The sequence below is a fragment of the Ptychodera flava genome, chromosome 15 (genome assembly GCF_041260155.1).
Source record: "Ptychodera flava strain L36383 chromosome 15, AS_Pfla_20210202, whole genome shotgun sequence".
NCBI lineage: Eukaryota > Metazoa > Hemichordata > Enteropneusta > Ptychoderidae > Ptychodera > Ptychodera flava.
This window is the reverse complement of record NC_091942.1, coordinates 21250140-21264203: the sequence shown is the minus strand read 5'-3', so window position 1 is coordinate 21264203 and position 14064 is coordinate 21250140. Positions and strand designations below refer to the sequence as shown.

Sequence of the window (14064 nt, the reverse complement as noted above, 5' to 3'; positions counted from 1 at the left end):
CCAGTATTTCTTTAACATCGTTAGACGTTAGATCCTGGCATACCTTGATTTGGTTGTAGGGCACATTAAGTAATTATTCGGGCCTGGGGGTGGCCGGGCAAATCAGGGAAGGCCCATTTTAGGAGACTGTTCTGGAGGGGGATCACCTTTCAAAACCCCAGCCGGGGGATACTTTTGAAGACGCTCGTTTTGTGGTATTAAACCGAAGCTTTCTAGGTAACTTTTCTTGAGAAGGTAAAGAAGAAATAATAATATATACCGGGCAAGTACAGGGTAGACAAATCAAGTGATTTTAAACTTTGATAAGTGAGTCTATTCCATGAAAAATAGAAACAGACAGACAGAATAGAAATCCATGCGAGCGCTTATGGCACCGGTAGACATAATATAACTCCTTGCTTGTTTTCAGTTCTTTGTGTTCTGTGTTATACTGTTGCGAAAATTTCTCATCGGAGGACAAAAAGTTACCTATCGACTTGTAAAATATTACAGATGCTTTTCGCCCCGAAGCTTTACTTCTTGTTTTCTTTGTCCTAATTCTCAGGATAGAAGAACGCCCAAAGATACGACTTTTTCATAATAAAAACGTTCATCAAGAAAACACATAAAAAACTATTGCTAAAGGGGATGTACTGTTGAGTAATATATTCATATGGAACCTTATTTAATTCACATGCGAAGTCAAAGCAATGTTGAATATAATGTTTATTTCACTAAAAGCCAGAAAGTTGTTGCAGTGAAACCACAATTGTCATGAATTTGAATAATTTTTATCAGTCAATGAATTCCAAGGATTTCAAGTAAACGAAGGAATATAAAAGAAGTTGATTGAATGTTTCAAGTACATTCTTCATTTACTGCATTAGCCTCATGATCATCTTTTGCCAAGCATTTTTTTTAACGATTTCAGCGTTTCTTTCGTCAAATAGACTCGAAATTTCGCATTCTCACTCTCGGCAGGATAACTACAGCCTTACAGCAGTATATGCAAAGGGTGGAATTTGTAAATGGACAGTGGCACCTCAATATTACAACGACGAATGTTCAGGTGATTGTCCAACTGTTGAACTCAAATGGCTATGATGATGGTTACGGCAGGAACGAAAGGGATGTTCCTCGACATGGCTTTGTTAGCACTCAGAGTCGCGATAACGAGTCTGTGTCAGTTACTTTTCCCATTCCTCAGGCAAAAACGAAGGTGGACTCAGATCAAGGTTAGTGTTTCAAAGTTAAACAAAGTTAGGGAACGAGCACAATTTATGCATTTTCCATCGGGGGTGCGGGGCAACAGGGGAAATTGATCGTAAATCGTATCCTGAGACAGGGGAATTTGATCGCCATGATTCGCACCGTCTCTGTTTCGACAGAAGGATATCAAGTCCTAAATTATCTTCATGTAATCTCTGTTTTCCCCACCATTGGATATTTGACATATTTTTAGCCCGTGGGTGGGGAATTTAACACGGCTTGCAATGGAATAAACGTCAAATTCCTCTGTTATGCCCACACTTCCCCGGTGGAAAACATTGAGATGTGCATAATAGCTGCGGGGGCGGAAGAGCAAATTGAGGGAGGACATGAAAAAATAAAAAAACTTTATTGTGGGTTGACAACACGCATCGACGCTGTTTGCGGGGATTGAGGGTTGGATGCTGCACAACTCCCTTTAGTGCGAATGACAAGATCAAGCTGTCGGTGAGAAGGCACTTGGGAACATTTAGCTTACGGAAGGAGGGCACGGGGAGTTTTTGTGGTGGAGAGAGGGGCACTGGAGTGTTGTTGTAGTGGGAAGGGAAGAGCGAAACATTTTTATGGGAGAACAGTTGCGAACAGCTTTTACTTGCACCTCTGAGATCACTTTTAACCCAAAATTATTTTAAAGTTGATATTTACACTTAATGTAGATCGCACCTCGTGGACAAAATATTCGGACTCTCAAACTTTTACAATTCTTTTCTGATATACCACTTGTGGGGTTCATTTTAAAGAAAATTTTTACAGGCATAGTTTTTTCGAAATTCGGAAATTTTATTTTTCTGTTTAGAGTTAATACAGGGATGGCGGTCATTTTGAATTTTAAATATCAGTAAATCTTGGGTTATTTGCTTCTCTAGTACCAAAATTTGCACGGAGACCCCAGAATTTTATTCTTGATTTTGAAATAGAATGGTGTAAGTCTTTCACTTTCGAGGCGCATAATATCTTAAAAACACCGACAACTTACAATCTCTTGCAATAGGCTTTTATTCTGACATTGAAGAGTACCCGGGTATATCACATCAACCGCCCACAGAAACTGAATATCGAGTTGTTTCCATCGTGTACCTGAACAACAGACTGTTCGCAGTTCAAAATGACGAAATTTCCAGCATCGTCGTCTTCACATCCGTTCAAGTTGACGGGCAGACTGTTACCGAACTACCAGAAGCGTTGCAGGTTAAATTTAGTAGAACATCGCGTGCGCAGGTAAGCAAAATTCTCCACGAAGGAAACACAACACGTCAAATCACGGTTGTATCAGTTGAGTGTATGAAAAGCAGGCAAGGATAATATGTAGAACGCTGATGGTGAATGGTCCCGCCAGACACTGAGCAGACGACACGCGTCGGCGCCGCGCCTCTTATGTTGGCGTTTTTGTTTGTTTTTAAGCCCGCTATTTTTAGCTGATGTGATACTTTCTGATTTAAAAAAGTAGTATCACATTGAGACATTTGTTTATGCGGTCAAGGGTTGATCTGACATACTGACAGCCATGGATCTTGAAATGCTTTCAGTCAGTGATAGTGACATCAAAACACTTCTTGATTCAGAAGAAAGACTTCTTATCTATAAGGTATATAGCCACATTAACAGTTTTTACTCAACTTTAAGGGGTTTTTAGGGCGGTTAGAGAGTACATATTTTCGGTCTTTACTATTTGTACCATGATATGGTTGGGGATGGGGATGTTACAGAAACAGCAGCGTAAGATCACTATGCTAGCTGTGTTTATACCTTGATCATAATTCAAGACGTTGAGCTGTCGAGAAGTGCAAATTCCTTTATCACTCTCAAATGTGGTTGGCCTGAAATGCCGTGGACTGTTCTGAATATCACTGTTCTTTTCGTGCCATAAAACTGACACAAAGTCGCACAAGCAGCATTTAGGAACGCTAATGAACCCTGGTGTTTGAGTAATGCCGCCATGTGTATATTGTTACTGTGTGGTGACGGAGAGATACTGGCAGAATCTTAACACAGCCGTGCTATTGACACTTTAATACATGACATAGTGATGCTTGGCTTGGATTATTATGTTACATGTATATTAATCAATACCATGAATGATATAAAATATTTTCTTAATACAGGACAATCGATCGTCCACACAGTGCGCTGTTCACCCTGATAATGTGTATACGAATGCCACAGGTAAGAGAGCATTCACTTTTTGTTTCTATATACTTTCTTGTTTGTTTGTTTGTTTGTTTGTTTTACTACTTTCTTAGGGACGGGACGGGCTCTATCCATTCTTTGCGGGGTGGGGGTAGTAGTCTACCTACAAGTAATATTTACCTTAGAATCACTATCACACCACTGTCCGAGCATCTTTTCATCATATTTCACGCCATCGATGTCTGTTTTTTGGTTATCTGTGAAAGTCCAAGTTTCGATGTACAAAATTTCCGATGGTTTGCCCTCTTGTTGTGATATTGAAATCACCCTGAAAGTCAGGAAAACCGTGTTAACTCGTCTTCCGAGACAAAAGAGTTGTTGTAGTTCAAGTGGCAATAAAAGGTCCCTCGATTACTCATCATAGTACTTATTTGAATTTGGACATGCAAGCAACTTGTAACCCTAACATTTGTGATGATACACAAAATGGTTGAGATTTACAATTAGCTCAAGCAACGAGTGTCTAAATAAATTTATCCAGTCGACAGTGAACAAGAATGCTGTCGTTAATCGTGTTCGCATTGATATTCGTATTGTAATTTTCATAATACAACTTAAAATCGACGGGTATATCTCTACTGTAAACACCACTAGTGGTACTTTTTCCATTTTTTTAGTGGTGATGGAATAAGTATTGTTTTCGTTTTTTATTTTTTGTCGTAATATTATTTCCGAAACTTCTAATACATAGCAACACAACATCATTTGTTTCTCAACAAACAAACAAACGAACAAACAAACAAACAAACACACAGACAGACAGACAAACTGATAGCAAATTATCAAGTAGCAAGATTATATGCAGCTTCGAAAGTTTTGGCATTGGACCAAGACAGAGACCAGGTCCTAGGCGAAAGGGCGCAATTTGATGTCTTTTGCGCAATTTCTTCTGAAAAAACATAAATATGTATACGCTAATAACACGTTTTCTTATCATTTACTGACAGTGGATACAGAAATTTATTACAATGCGTCAAATACCGGCGGATTGTCCATAACCTGTGAGAGTTATATACTAGGCAGTCACTACTTGATAGTCACGCAAGTAAGTTGCATTTGAATTCAGGTAGGATGCACCACGGGGATAGAAATTCGGACACTAAAATTTCTTACAATATTCTTTTCGCCTACCACTTGTGGGGGCTCATTTTGAAGCTTAGAGAGTAAAAACAGTTTTCCCCGGTTTAATTTTGTGAAAATCGGGAATTTTATGTTCTCGCCTATAGATAACACAGGGGTGGCGGCCATTTTGAATTTCAAATATCGGTATGTGTTTGGTAATTTGTTTTTCTGGTACCAACATTTGGACGGTGACCCCCGATTTGTATTATTGATCTGGTGAGATAATGGTTGAAAGTTTTACCTCAAATTGCAAATAAATTATCCCTGAACGAAACCTTAGACTTGACTAAACGAAACTTGTCTTTTCCTCTGACTATCTATCGTACATGTCACAGACAATGACGCTGTTGGAACACTGAGAATAATAATGCAGTCATGACCCGTTGTCTTCGTCAACTTTAGAATCAGTTCTTCTACTTTTATTGTGAAATGCTCAACTCGAAGTAGCGTAGCTGCGTCATCTACGATACTTTTTGATCGAAATTGCCACTTTTAACAATATGCTTCATCTGTGTCACATAAAATCTATCTACCTGCTCTCAGACATAGCATCACTCAATTTTTTTTTCTGTCGGAGCCAACGTTAACGTCAATGATATCTACACAGTCATTCAGAACACACTGTACGCATGCTCAGAATGGGAGATGGTGGCAATGACTGTTGACGGCATTATTAATCATACCTACAAAAACTGATATCCTATTATTTTTCTCTTCTTAGCCACCACAGATTTTCATTGGAGACGACATAGGACCAGGATTCTATTTTATGGTAAGTTTGTTCGACTTTATGTTCAAACTTATAGCCTTGCAACTAAAGCGGTTGTAGTTGTCATATTTGCGCTGTGTGTTTGTCCATATTTCATCTTTATAGCACATTCTTTTTTGTGCTTTATAATGCACACCAAAGACACGTCAAGTATTCGACATTTCGGTAACCCCTGTTTTTTTTAATTTTCAAACTCTCGCTTTACAGCGTATACGTATTGAATGCTGACAAACCGTGTGAGAGGATCCAATTCCGCGTCACGCCACTCTGTTATGTTACGTAACATAACACGTGGTGATTAGTTACGTCAAAACCTCACCTGTTTCTCTGTGTATTCAAAATCACGCCAGCTCCGTTTTGTTCAAATTCGATACTTACTTATAATTGAGCTCCGTTTTGTTCAAATTCGATACTTACTTATAATTGATGTCACTGCACCGGTCAGGGAAGAGTCAGATGTTGTCTTGTGTGACAATGAAAGAGATGAGGTTTATAATGAACGGCGAGAATTACATTGCTCATGGACATATGTGCACAAACAGAAAACCCACAGATCAAACCTGTTGGTTTTCCAACAATCTTGCGATATTTTTTCTACTCAGGGCTTCCAACACACCCAAGCTTTGTCAATATACAGCGCAATTGGATTTTGTATCTCAATAGTTGGGTTGCTGATAACTATTACAACATATCTCGCCTTTAAGTGAGTATCTTTTGACAGAGAGACTATCATACTTATCGCCGGGTCTGTATTTCAGTGCTGTGACGTCATCTCTCTCATGCTTTATTAACTGAAACCATAAACTGATGATGACAACAGGAATTCATGTTTGTACAACTATAGGAAGCGAACTATTCTGCTGACCAGCATTTTACTCATTCGCCTTGAAGACAGATGTTAGGACTCAATTTTTCACAATTCTTTTCTGACCTACCACGTGTGGGGGGTAGGGGCTCATAGTTTTTTTGAAAATTTTAGCACAAGGATGGCGGCCATTTTGAATTTGAAATATAATTGGTATTCTTTTGTACCAAATTTGCACTTTGTGCCTTAAAACTTACCTTTTTATCTTTTATCGACAGAAAACTCCCGCAGAGGACGGCCTACTCTGATTTTATTGAATCTTTGCATCTCATTATGTGTTCAAATGCTGTCTTTCCTCGTCTTCATACCCTTGGTGAAAAACCAAGATGGCTGCCGAGTTGCAAATATCCTACGTGTCTACCTCATACTTGTTTCATTGATGTGGAACGGAGTAGAAGGATTTAATATGTATTTGTCGCTCATCCAAGTGTTCACTGGATATGTCTCTCATTTTGTACTGAAATGTGGAATAATTGCCTGGAGTAAGTATATGTAGACAGTGCTTCAACTGCCATGTGATTTAATATAGATGTCTGACTTCAACAGCGAACTCGTTCTCTAAGGTTTGAACAAATTTGAACAGAAGTAACTTTTTCAATAACCCCCGAAGTCTGCAATACAAATTTACTCAATTTAAAGGGAAATAGTCGTCGGAACTGCGCCTGTGCGAGTTTCCTGTAAACAATGTATTCCGTGCACGATATCTTGATACACCTCATCATCATAGCTGCAACATTTTAGTTGGCCATCAGCAGGTTTAGTTATGCGATGTAGATTATGACAGACATGTTTTAACTTTCATCAGTCACCATAGTACCTTGGATACAGTGTTTGGACTGGTGGTATGGGTCCCAAACGACCTTTGAGCGCAGGCAGTTCCGACGACTGTGTACTGTAAGCAATGACGTGTGGACCGTCGCATCTTGGCAGGAACGCGCTCAGAACGAGTATAGACAATTTTAGGCCTTCAAAGATTTGACATTTTGAGGTAGAGCTTACAGACTTCCCGCCCGTATTCTTTTATTTCATATTCCACTGAAGTGAACGCTTTTTACAAAAACAGTCTATCTGTATATGTTAGCACTTTTTACTCCGCTTATTTTTCCAATTTGACAGCTCAGTAATCGTAAATTCCATTGCTGTTATATATGTCTTTTGTTTACAAGTTATTATAGAAATAACGGACGACGCGCTGACCATTAACGCCGAGCCCGTTAATTTGGCTTTCCTCTCGCCCGCGCCCATAAATAAACGTTAATGGTCAGCGCGGAGTCTGTTATTTCAATTATATTATCAACGAACCCCGAAAAACCGTCAAAACTTACGAAAATTTCCCATGCGAACAACAACGCGGCCCCAGAACCTGTCAGTGAGTAGTGCGTGCCCTTCAAAAATTGTGCAAATCCGTAGATTTGTTTGGAAAAAAGCGTCTAAACTTGGCCCACAAATGCTCCATTTTATTTTGTGGTTGATTATGATCTTTGTACAAATCACAGTTTTCGTTTTAGCCGTAAAGTTACTATGTTTACGATATTATTCATATTTACGGGCATGAAAACAAACCATTACTGTATATTTGTGGGCAGTCACGTGGTGCAGCTCGACCAATTAAAACGAAATGGACAGGGCATGGTAATATTATTACATGTTGAAAGTTGTTTTTATGTGTCTCGATCTTCATAAAGAGAGCTTCATTGTAAAAAAACTATGGAGTTATTGAATAATAATAGTCTAATAGCCCATCCCTTCCATTGCTTGCAAATTCACGAAAGCAATGATGAAACTTGACTTATCTTTTCATTGCAGGTGTTCCTGCTGTCATCGTCACTTTTCCTTTGTTTTTTGACGTCACGTGCTATGATGGGTTTTATTCTCCGGAGTCAAACTGCGCCTTCGTGTGAGTAAGCTTGTCGTCCTAACCCTTGCCATGCAAATCGACACAAGTACTTCATTTTTTATCGCTAAACTTAGTCTGTTTGATTCAGATGTAACATTCAGTTGACTTTTGCACACTTTAGGTAAATACTTTGAACATGAAGTCGGTCTTTTAAATTTTTTTTCTGCCAAGACTTAGTAAGGACTAAAACCAGAACTAATTCTGTTCATTGTATCTGGTGGACTTATGGATTTTTAAGACTTACACCCGATTTTGTATTCTATGTCTACTTATTATGATGCCTTTGAATAGCCATTTTGAAATATTTGAGTACCCAGATAAGACGCACCTTTATAGATCAAATGAAATACGCATTTTTAATTATCAGACTTACAGACAGACATTTTCAACCTGGCCACTTGGCATCTACTCCTAGTTTTGATCAAAGAGAGAGTGTTCATCAAATTGTAATCTTGTGGTATGTTTTGCAGAGGAGGTAAAACAAACAAACAAACCGGCAGGCTTCGAACAAACAAGTAACAATGAACTGCCTCTCAAGAGTGGCCAGGACATTTGAAAACATTTTGAATATTTAAATGAGTCATTAAATTTCATCCTCAACAAAACAATCAGAAGCCAGAGGAAATTTGGCATTGTAGTTCTCTTTGCATCTCAATTCTTACTGATGTCGTTTGACAGATGTCAGCTTCCCGCCAACACGCTGTATTTCGTGTTATTACTTCCGATGAGCATCATCATCGTGTGTAACAGCGCTGTCTTCGTCATGGTTATTCAAGTACTGCGAAAACAATCAAGACCCGGTAAGTATGTTTTTAATGGCTATTATTATATAATGGAAGAATGGCCGCCATTCCTGTGTTAACTCTATGGGGGAAAAGTTTTACAATTTTCGAAAAACTAGGACGGTGAATTTTTTTCTTATTTCGAGAGCTTCGTAATGAGTCCCCATAACTAGTAGATCAGAAAAGTATTTGAAAAAATATCTGTCCTCGAGGTGCTTTCTGCCTTGAAAGAAGAAGAAAAGTAAATCCATTTTATTGTACTTTTGTTTAACTTTATAGATCAATCCTTGGTCGATATTTCTTGTTTTGAACATTTTGAAATGAATCGGAAACAACATCGAAGAAAGTTCACCGAGCTGTTATCAGGTTAGCCACTTTGGATTTGGTATGTTTTGATGTACCTGGACGTGGTCGAGATCATCTTATAACGATAATTCGCCTAACCTTGTCAAAAGTGCGAGAATTGTATTATGCATTGAGTGAGAACAACTATTGGCTTTCCCACTTTAGCTTGGTATTCCAGGAGAAAATCATTAAAATCTTCTTCTTTTTTCCTCAGTCTCTGGCCGATCCAGCACCGTGGATCAACTACGTGGCGCTGTCGCGATGTTGGTATTGCTTGGGCTGGCCTGGGTGTTCAGTGGATTTGCCGTTATCAACTACAATCAGGTTGGCAAGGATTACAGGTCATACAAATAGTTTTTCAGGTGAGCAAAATCAACCGTTTTGGTCTGCTGTTATTGCTTTCACTCAAATCGCGTGGAAACACGCTTAAAATTATCTCACTTTTGCACAGTAAAATCAAAACAACGTCGGCATTCCGGTCGAACGACAGCATAATCAAGAATAGAACAACAAATACATGTATGTCGTTGTGACACAGGGACCCAGCCCCTCAAAGCTGAAGTACTACCAAAGGAAGATTGGCATATGTTACAACATTTTGTCCCTTCTGTTTTCTTGCGATAGAATTATACTGGATTATCGATTGAATGTCTCTCCTCGGCGTCAATGTCTGACGTCACCAATATCAAGTGCCCGATTTCAATGTACAGATTTCGTCAATGATGTAAATTCTAACAACTTTTTGCCATTCTCAAGATAAATATATGATATGACATGAGATTTTACATTTTCACCAGCGATGTTTTTCTTTCTTATGCCAGTGTGCACACAAGCCTCTCTATTGACTTTTGAAATTTGCCTTTCCGCGTCCTCTCTATTGAAATACATACTTTGTAATATGAGCGGATGAAATGCATTTTCTGTAACCTCGAGTTCTGTCTTATCAAACATCTTCGGGAGATAAGTGAGTTGCTTTGCTCTTCATCGGAAGTGAACAGTCTCCCAGGTGACGATGACAACCCGAAGACAAAAGAGCTGTCGACGCACTTCATTCCATTTATCTTCACTGCCAGTCAATGTCGTGATGAAGGTTCAAATATCAAACTCAATTCATGAGCATCACCTGTACCGTTATGTACAGTTGCAGGATTAATGTTCCCCATTCACGTCATTGTGACACCATTACCGCTTACAGCCATGGTGATTGACGGGAGCGCACATAATTGCATGCAATCTCGAGAGATGTGTCCCCGTTGTACCTTCTTGCGGCTGTGTTTCAGCGTGAATTTCGGAAAGCTACCGAATGAAAGAAAACGCTACCGAATCCCTTTTGACCCGTGTTTCTGCACTTCGATCTCAATTTCCTGTTTTCATTTTCCAGTGTCTGTTCGTGACCTGCATAGCCTTTCAAGGGTTCTACATATTCTTGTTTCACTGCGCTCGCAACGCTGACGTCAGACACAAGTGGGCAAGCATTCTTACTGGAGTTCACCTGTTGCGCGACAAAAGATCCCGGTCGTCGTCGAAGACGTGTACAACTCTGAACAAGACTTCTTCGAGTAGTAATAGTAACACACCAGCAGTGACGAAATTGACAAAAGTGTAACCGTTGCCATGGCTCAAAGCATTGACATTCTGCGCAGCCGTAGTGCAACACTCTCTCTGTGTAAATTATATTGCGGACTGGGTCGCACAGTGTGTAAAAAAATGAAATTGCTATTTACGATATCACGTCTTTTGTTTTGTTGTATTTTTTGTAAAAAATAGCGATGTATGTTGATTACGGTTGCAACTCGAAAGTAGTTATTGAATTCCATTTTATACAAAAATGAAAATGTGTGACACATCTGCGTTATAAAGTTGTTTCGTGTGGCTCTCATCCACGGTATAGTCTCTGATCTGAACAAACCGTCACGAGTGTTAAAAAGCCCCAGACGTGTAAGCAAGCCACAAGACTTTCCAGGACTGTAAATCCAGGACTGTAAACACTGTATGTGTTTGACCACTTAATTTTTTTCTAGTAACAAATCATTCTAGAAACGTCTAATTTTTGATAACTTATAATTTTACGCTACTTTGAAGGAAATTCATAGACCATCAACACGAAGTATACGTGTCTACATTACTGTAAATATGTTAAGCAAATTTGGAAATTGACAAAGGTACGTTCTGAAAAACGGACAATTTGAAGTAAGATGTGAAGTGACGGAAAACAAAACAGTCATGTCTATCGTGCAATTTCACTGTAAGAAGGCGTATCCTTTACCATCAAGTCAAATGATAATTTTACCCCCCCCTTTTTTTTGAAAAAGATAAATTTATTTCAACATAGTCACAAATAAAACAAATCTACATAACTGTGAATGCATTAAACATACAATGCGTCTTATCTGAAAAAAAGCAAATAATTAGCTGTTTAAGGTAATATGCACCTCGAAAGTGAAAGACTTAAACTTTTGCTCTAACTTTCCTCAAGGAATCTTTCAATCATTCTCTTTCAAAATCGAGAATAAAAATAGGGGGTCACCGTGCAAATTTTGGTACTAGAGAAACAAATAACCCAAGATTTACCGATATTAGAAATTCAAAATGGCCGCCATCCCTGTGTTAACTCTATGGCGAAAAATAAAAATTTTCTAATTTCAAAAAACTAAGCCGGTGAAAAGTTTTCTTTCACCAAGAGCTTTAAAATGAACCCCCACATGTGGTATATCAGAAGAGAATTGTAAAAGTTTGAGAGTCCGAATGTCTGTCCCCGAGGTGCGTTCTACCTTAATTACAAAGATCATCATATGAATGCATTCAGGATGCTCCTTCAAGTCTTACAAGGCTTGAAGTCCTGCCGATTACGCATGCGATAATTTTACCCCTTTTTTTTTTTTTTGAAAAAGATAAATTTATTTCCACATAGTCACAAATAAAACAAATCTACATAACTGTGAATGCATTAAAATTACAATGCGTCTTGTCTGAAAAAAAAACCCCAAATAATTAGCTGTTTTACCCCTTTTCATTTTGAGGTCTCGCACAGCGCCCTCTACCGGTCTGTCATTTGACACTTTTACAAAAACATTTTCTCAGAGTGAGTTTTTGTAATATCGTGTCTACATACGCGTGATGTACAGATGAGAAACAGGCATCACAGCTGTAACTTTTTACTCATTTTGCAGTTTGTTTATCCTGTACAGTTTGTGAAAGCGTGCTTTATTTTTAAACAAGTCACTAAATATTTATGTATTCCAGAATGATTCAAGCTGACAAGAATAGTATTGTAAAATCCGATTGTCCAATAACGCTTCTTGAGAAGCATTTTACCTTGACGGAAACCTGTTTTACTGTCTTTTCCATAAGTGCCGTGACAATCATGCATTGTTCAGACATCTCAGGAGTACCAGCACCCAAGATGTAAATACACAGCATCACCACATTTCAAAAATCCAACCTTATCGAACATTTCATTGTGTACAGTGTACAGCATCATCTTGTTAAGGTGTTTATCTTGAACATCTCGAACTTTTTCGTAGTAGATTAGGAATGTGCAATCATGAACGTTCCTATCTTTTGAGAATTTGTCCTTGATCAACAACATCAATGGATTGTTATTGTTTAACATATCATTGCTTAATGCCTGGCAGTAGTTTATTTCACATGCTGAAATATTTCTTGTACATGTGACCCTTTCTGTAAAGATTTAAATATTAAATCATGAGTAAATATTGCAAGAAAAAACAATCACATGTTCATCATAATAAATGGCAACTCCATGGCTTATAAAATCTTTCTTAGATTTTGGAACTTGTGTGATGTACATGTTGTTAGATAGACACTTTGTTCCCGACACTGGGAGATGTCAGGTCAAAGGTCAAGCAACTGTCAGTGGGAGATGACAGGTCAAAGGTCAAGTGACGGAAAAGTAACTTTTTGACCAATATCATCTATTTGTCCTGGTTTACGACTGAGAGTTTCCAAATTCAATCAAAAGCTTGGTTTTTTAGTCAAGTCTATTCTCATTAGACTGGAATACATTACCAACATTCCCCGGCACGGACACTTTACCTGTTAAACACTGTTTGAGGATAAATCCCCATACGATATCACGGGTGACCTGGGGTCAGGGTTCAAAGGATTAATTAGGGGTTGGGGAGACTCTGAGCATATCGATATGGTCATACCATAGGGGCCTCGATCTCCGATGATGATGATAATTGAGATGATGGTGCTGCTGATGATTAAATATTTAAAAGATGAAGAAAGTAAAAATATATTTGGACTCAGTAAATTTGTTGTTGTTGTTGTTGTTGTTGTTGTTATTGTTGTTGTTGATAGAATTTGCAGAAAAGAACAAAGTATCGCTGCAAAATTCAATACAGTCTAACTATACTCATGTGCTGCAAAATTCAATACAGCTTAAAGTTAGGCTGTATTGAATTTTGCAACACATACATCTTTTCTGCAAATACTATCAACAACAACAGCAATCATCATCACCATCTCATCATCATCATCATTATCGTCATCATCATCATCGGAGATCGAGGGCCCCATGGTCACACTAAAGGGAAGTAGAAAAGCTACAGGGCACTGCTAAGTATCATATCCCCCGTATCTTCCATGACCTCAGCTAAAACATTTGAAGAATTATGTGAGGTTTATCTATATTGAAATAATCACCTTTAAAAGAGGAATCTTTTCATATTTCTGTTTCGTGTCTTCATGTTATCACCTCCTTTGATCTTCACTATTAATGGTTAGTTTTTCTTCCTATTTCATTTATTATAAAGGACAGTAATGCTAACTTTTGATGCTTTTCTCTCAATTTTTGTTTGTTGATGTCGACCATAATTTCTTG

At 38.4% G+C, this 14064-nt stretch overlaps 1 protein-coding gene and 1 long non-coding RNA gene across 3 annotated transcripts; both read left to right on the top strand.

Moving 5' to 3' along the window:
• The first annotated feature begins 954 nt into the window (after window positions 1–954).
• Window positions 955–3411, top strand: LOC139151519 (uncharacterized). The gene is made up of 3 exons (XR_011556442.1): window positions 955–1214; window positions 2240–2466; window positions 3351–3411. It is a non-coding gene; the product is annotated as an uncharacterized lncRNA (long non-coding RNA).
• A 3004-nt stretch (window positions 3412–6415) lies between these two features.
• LOC139151517 (adhesion G-protein coupled receptor G2-like) lies at window positions 6416–10946 on the top strand. 2 transcript variants are annotated; one of them, XM_070724403.1, is made up of 6 exons: window positions 6416–6673; window positions 7998–8088; window positions 8767–8888; window positions 9150–9236; window positions 9430–9577; window positions 10597–10946. In XM_070724403.1, exons 1-5 carry the CDS (start codon window positions 6475–6477, stop codon window positions 9567–9569), a joined length of 639 nt encoding a protein of 212 aa, XP_070580504.1. In that variant the 5' UTR covers window positions 6416–6474; the 3' UTR covers window positions 9570–9577; window positions 10597–10946. The 2 variants fall into 2 exon arrangements, with proteins under 2 accessions (XP_070580504.1, XP_070580505.1); XM_070724404.1 differs by lacking the exon at window positions 9150–9236.
• The last annotated feature ends 3118 nt before the right edge of the window (window positions 10947–14064 follow it).

Bases quoted from the DNA above. Each gene is read 5' to 3' on its own strand.
- LOC139151517 (XM_070724403.1), top strand. From the start codon at position 6,475: ATGCTGTCTTTCCTCGTCTTCATACCCTTGGTGAAAAACCAAGATGGC. The intron at 6,674-7,997 runs GTAAGTATATGT...TTTTCATTGCAG, and splicing joins ATGTGGAATAATTGCCTGGA to GTGTTCCTGCTGTCATCGTC. The intron at 9,237-9,429 runs GTTAGCCACTTT...TTTTTTCCTCAG, and splicing joins GTTCACCGAGCTGTTATCAG to TCTCTGGCCGATCCAGCACC.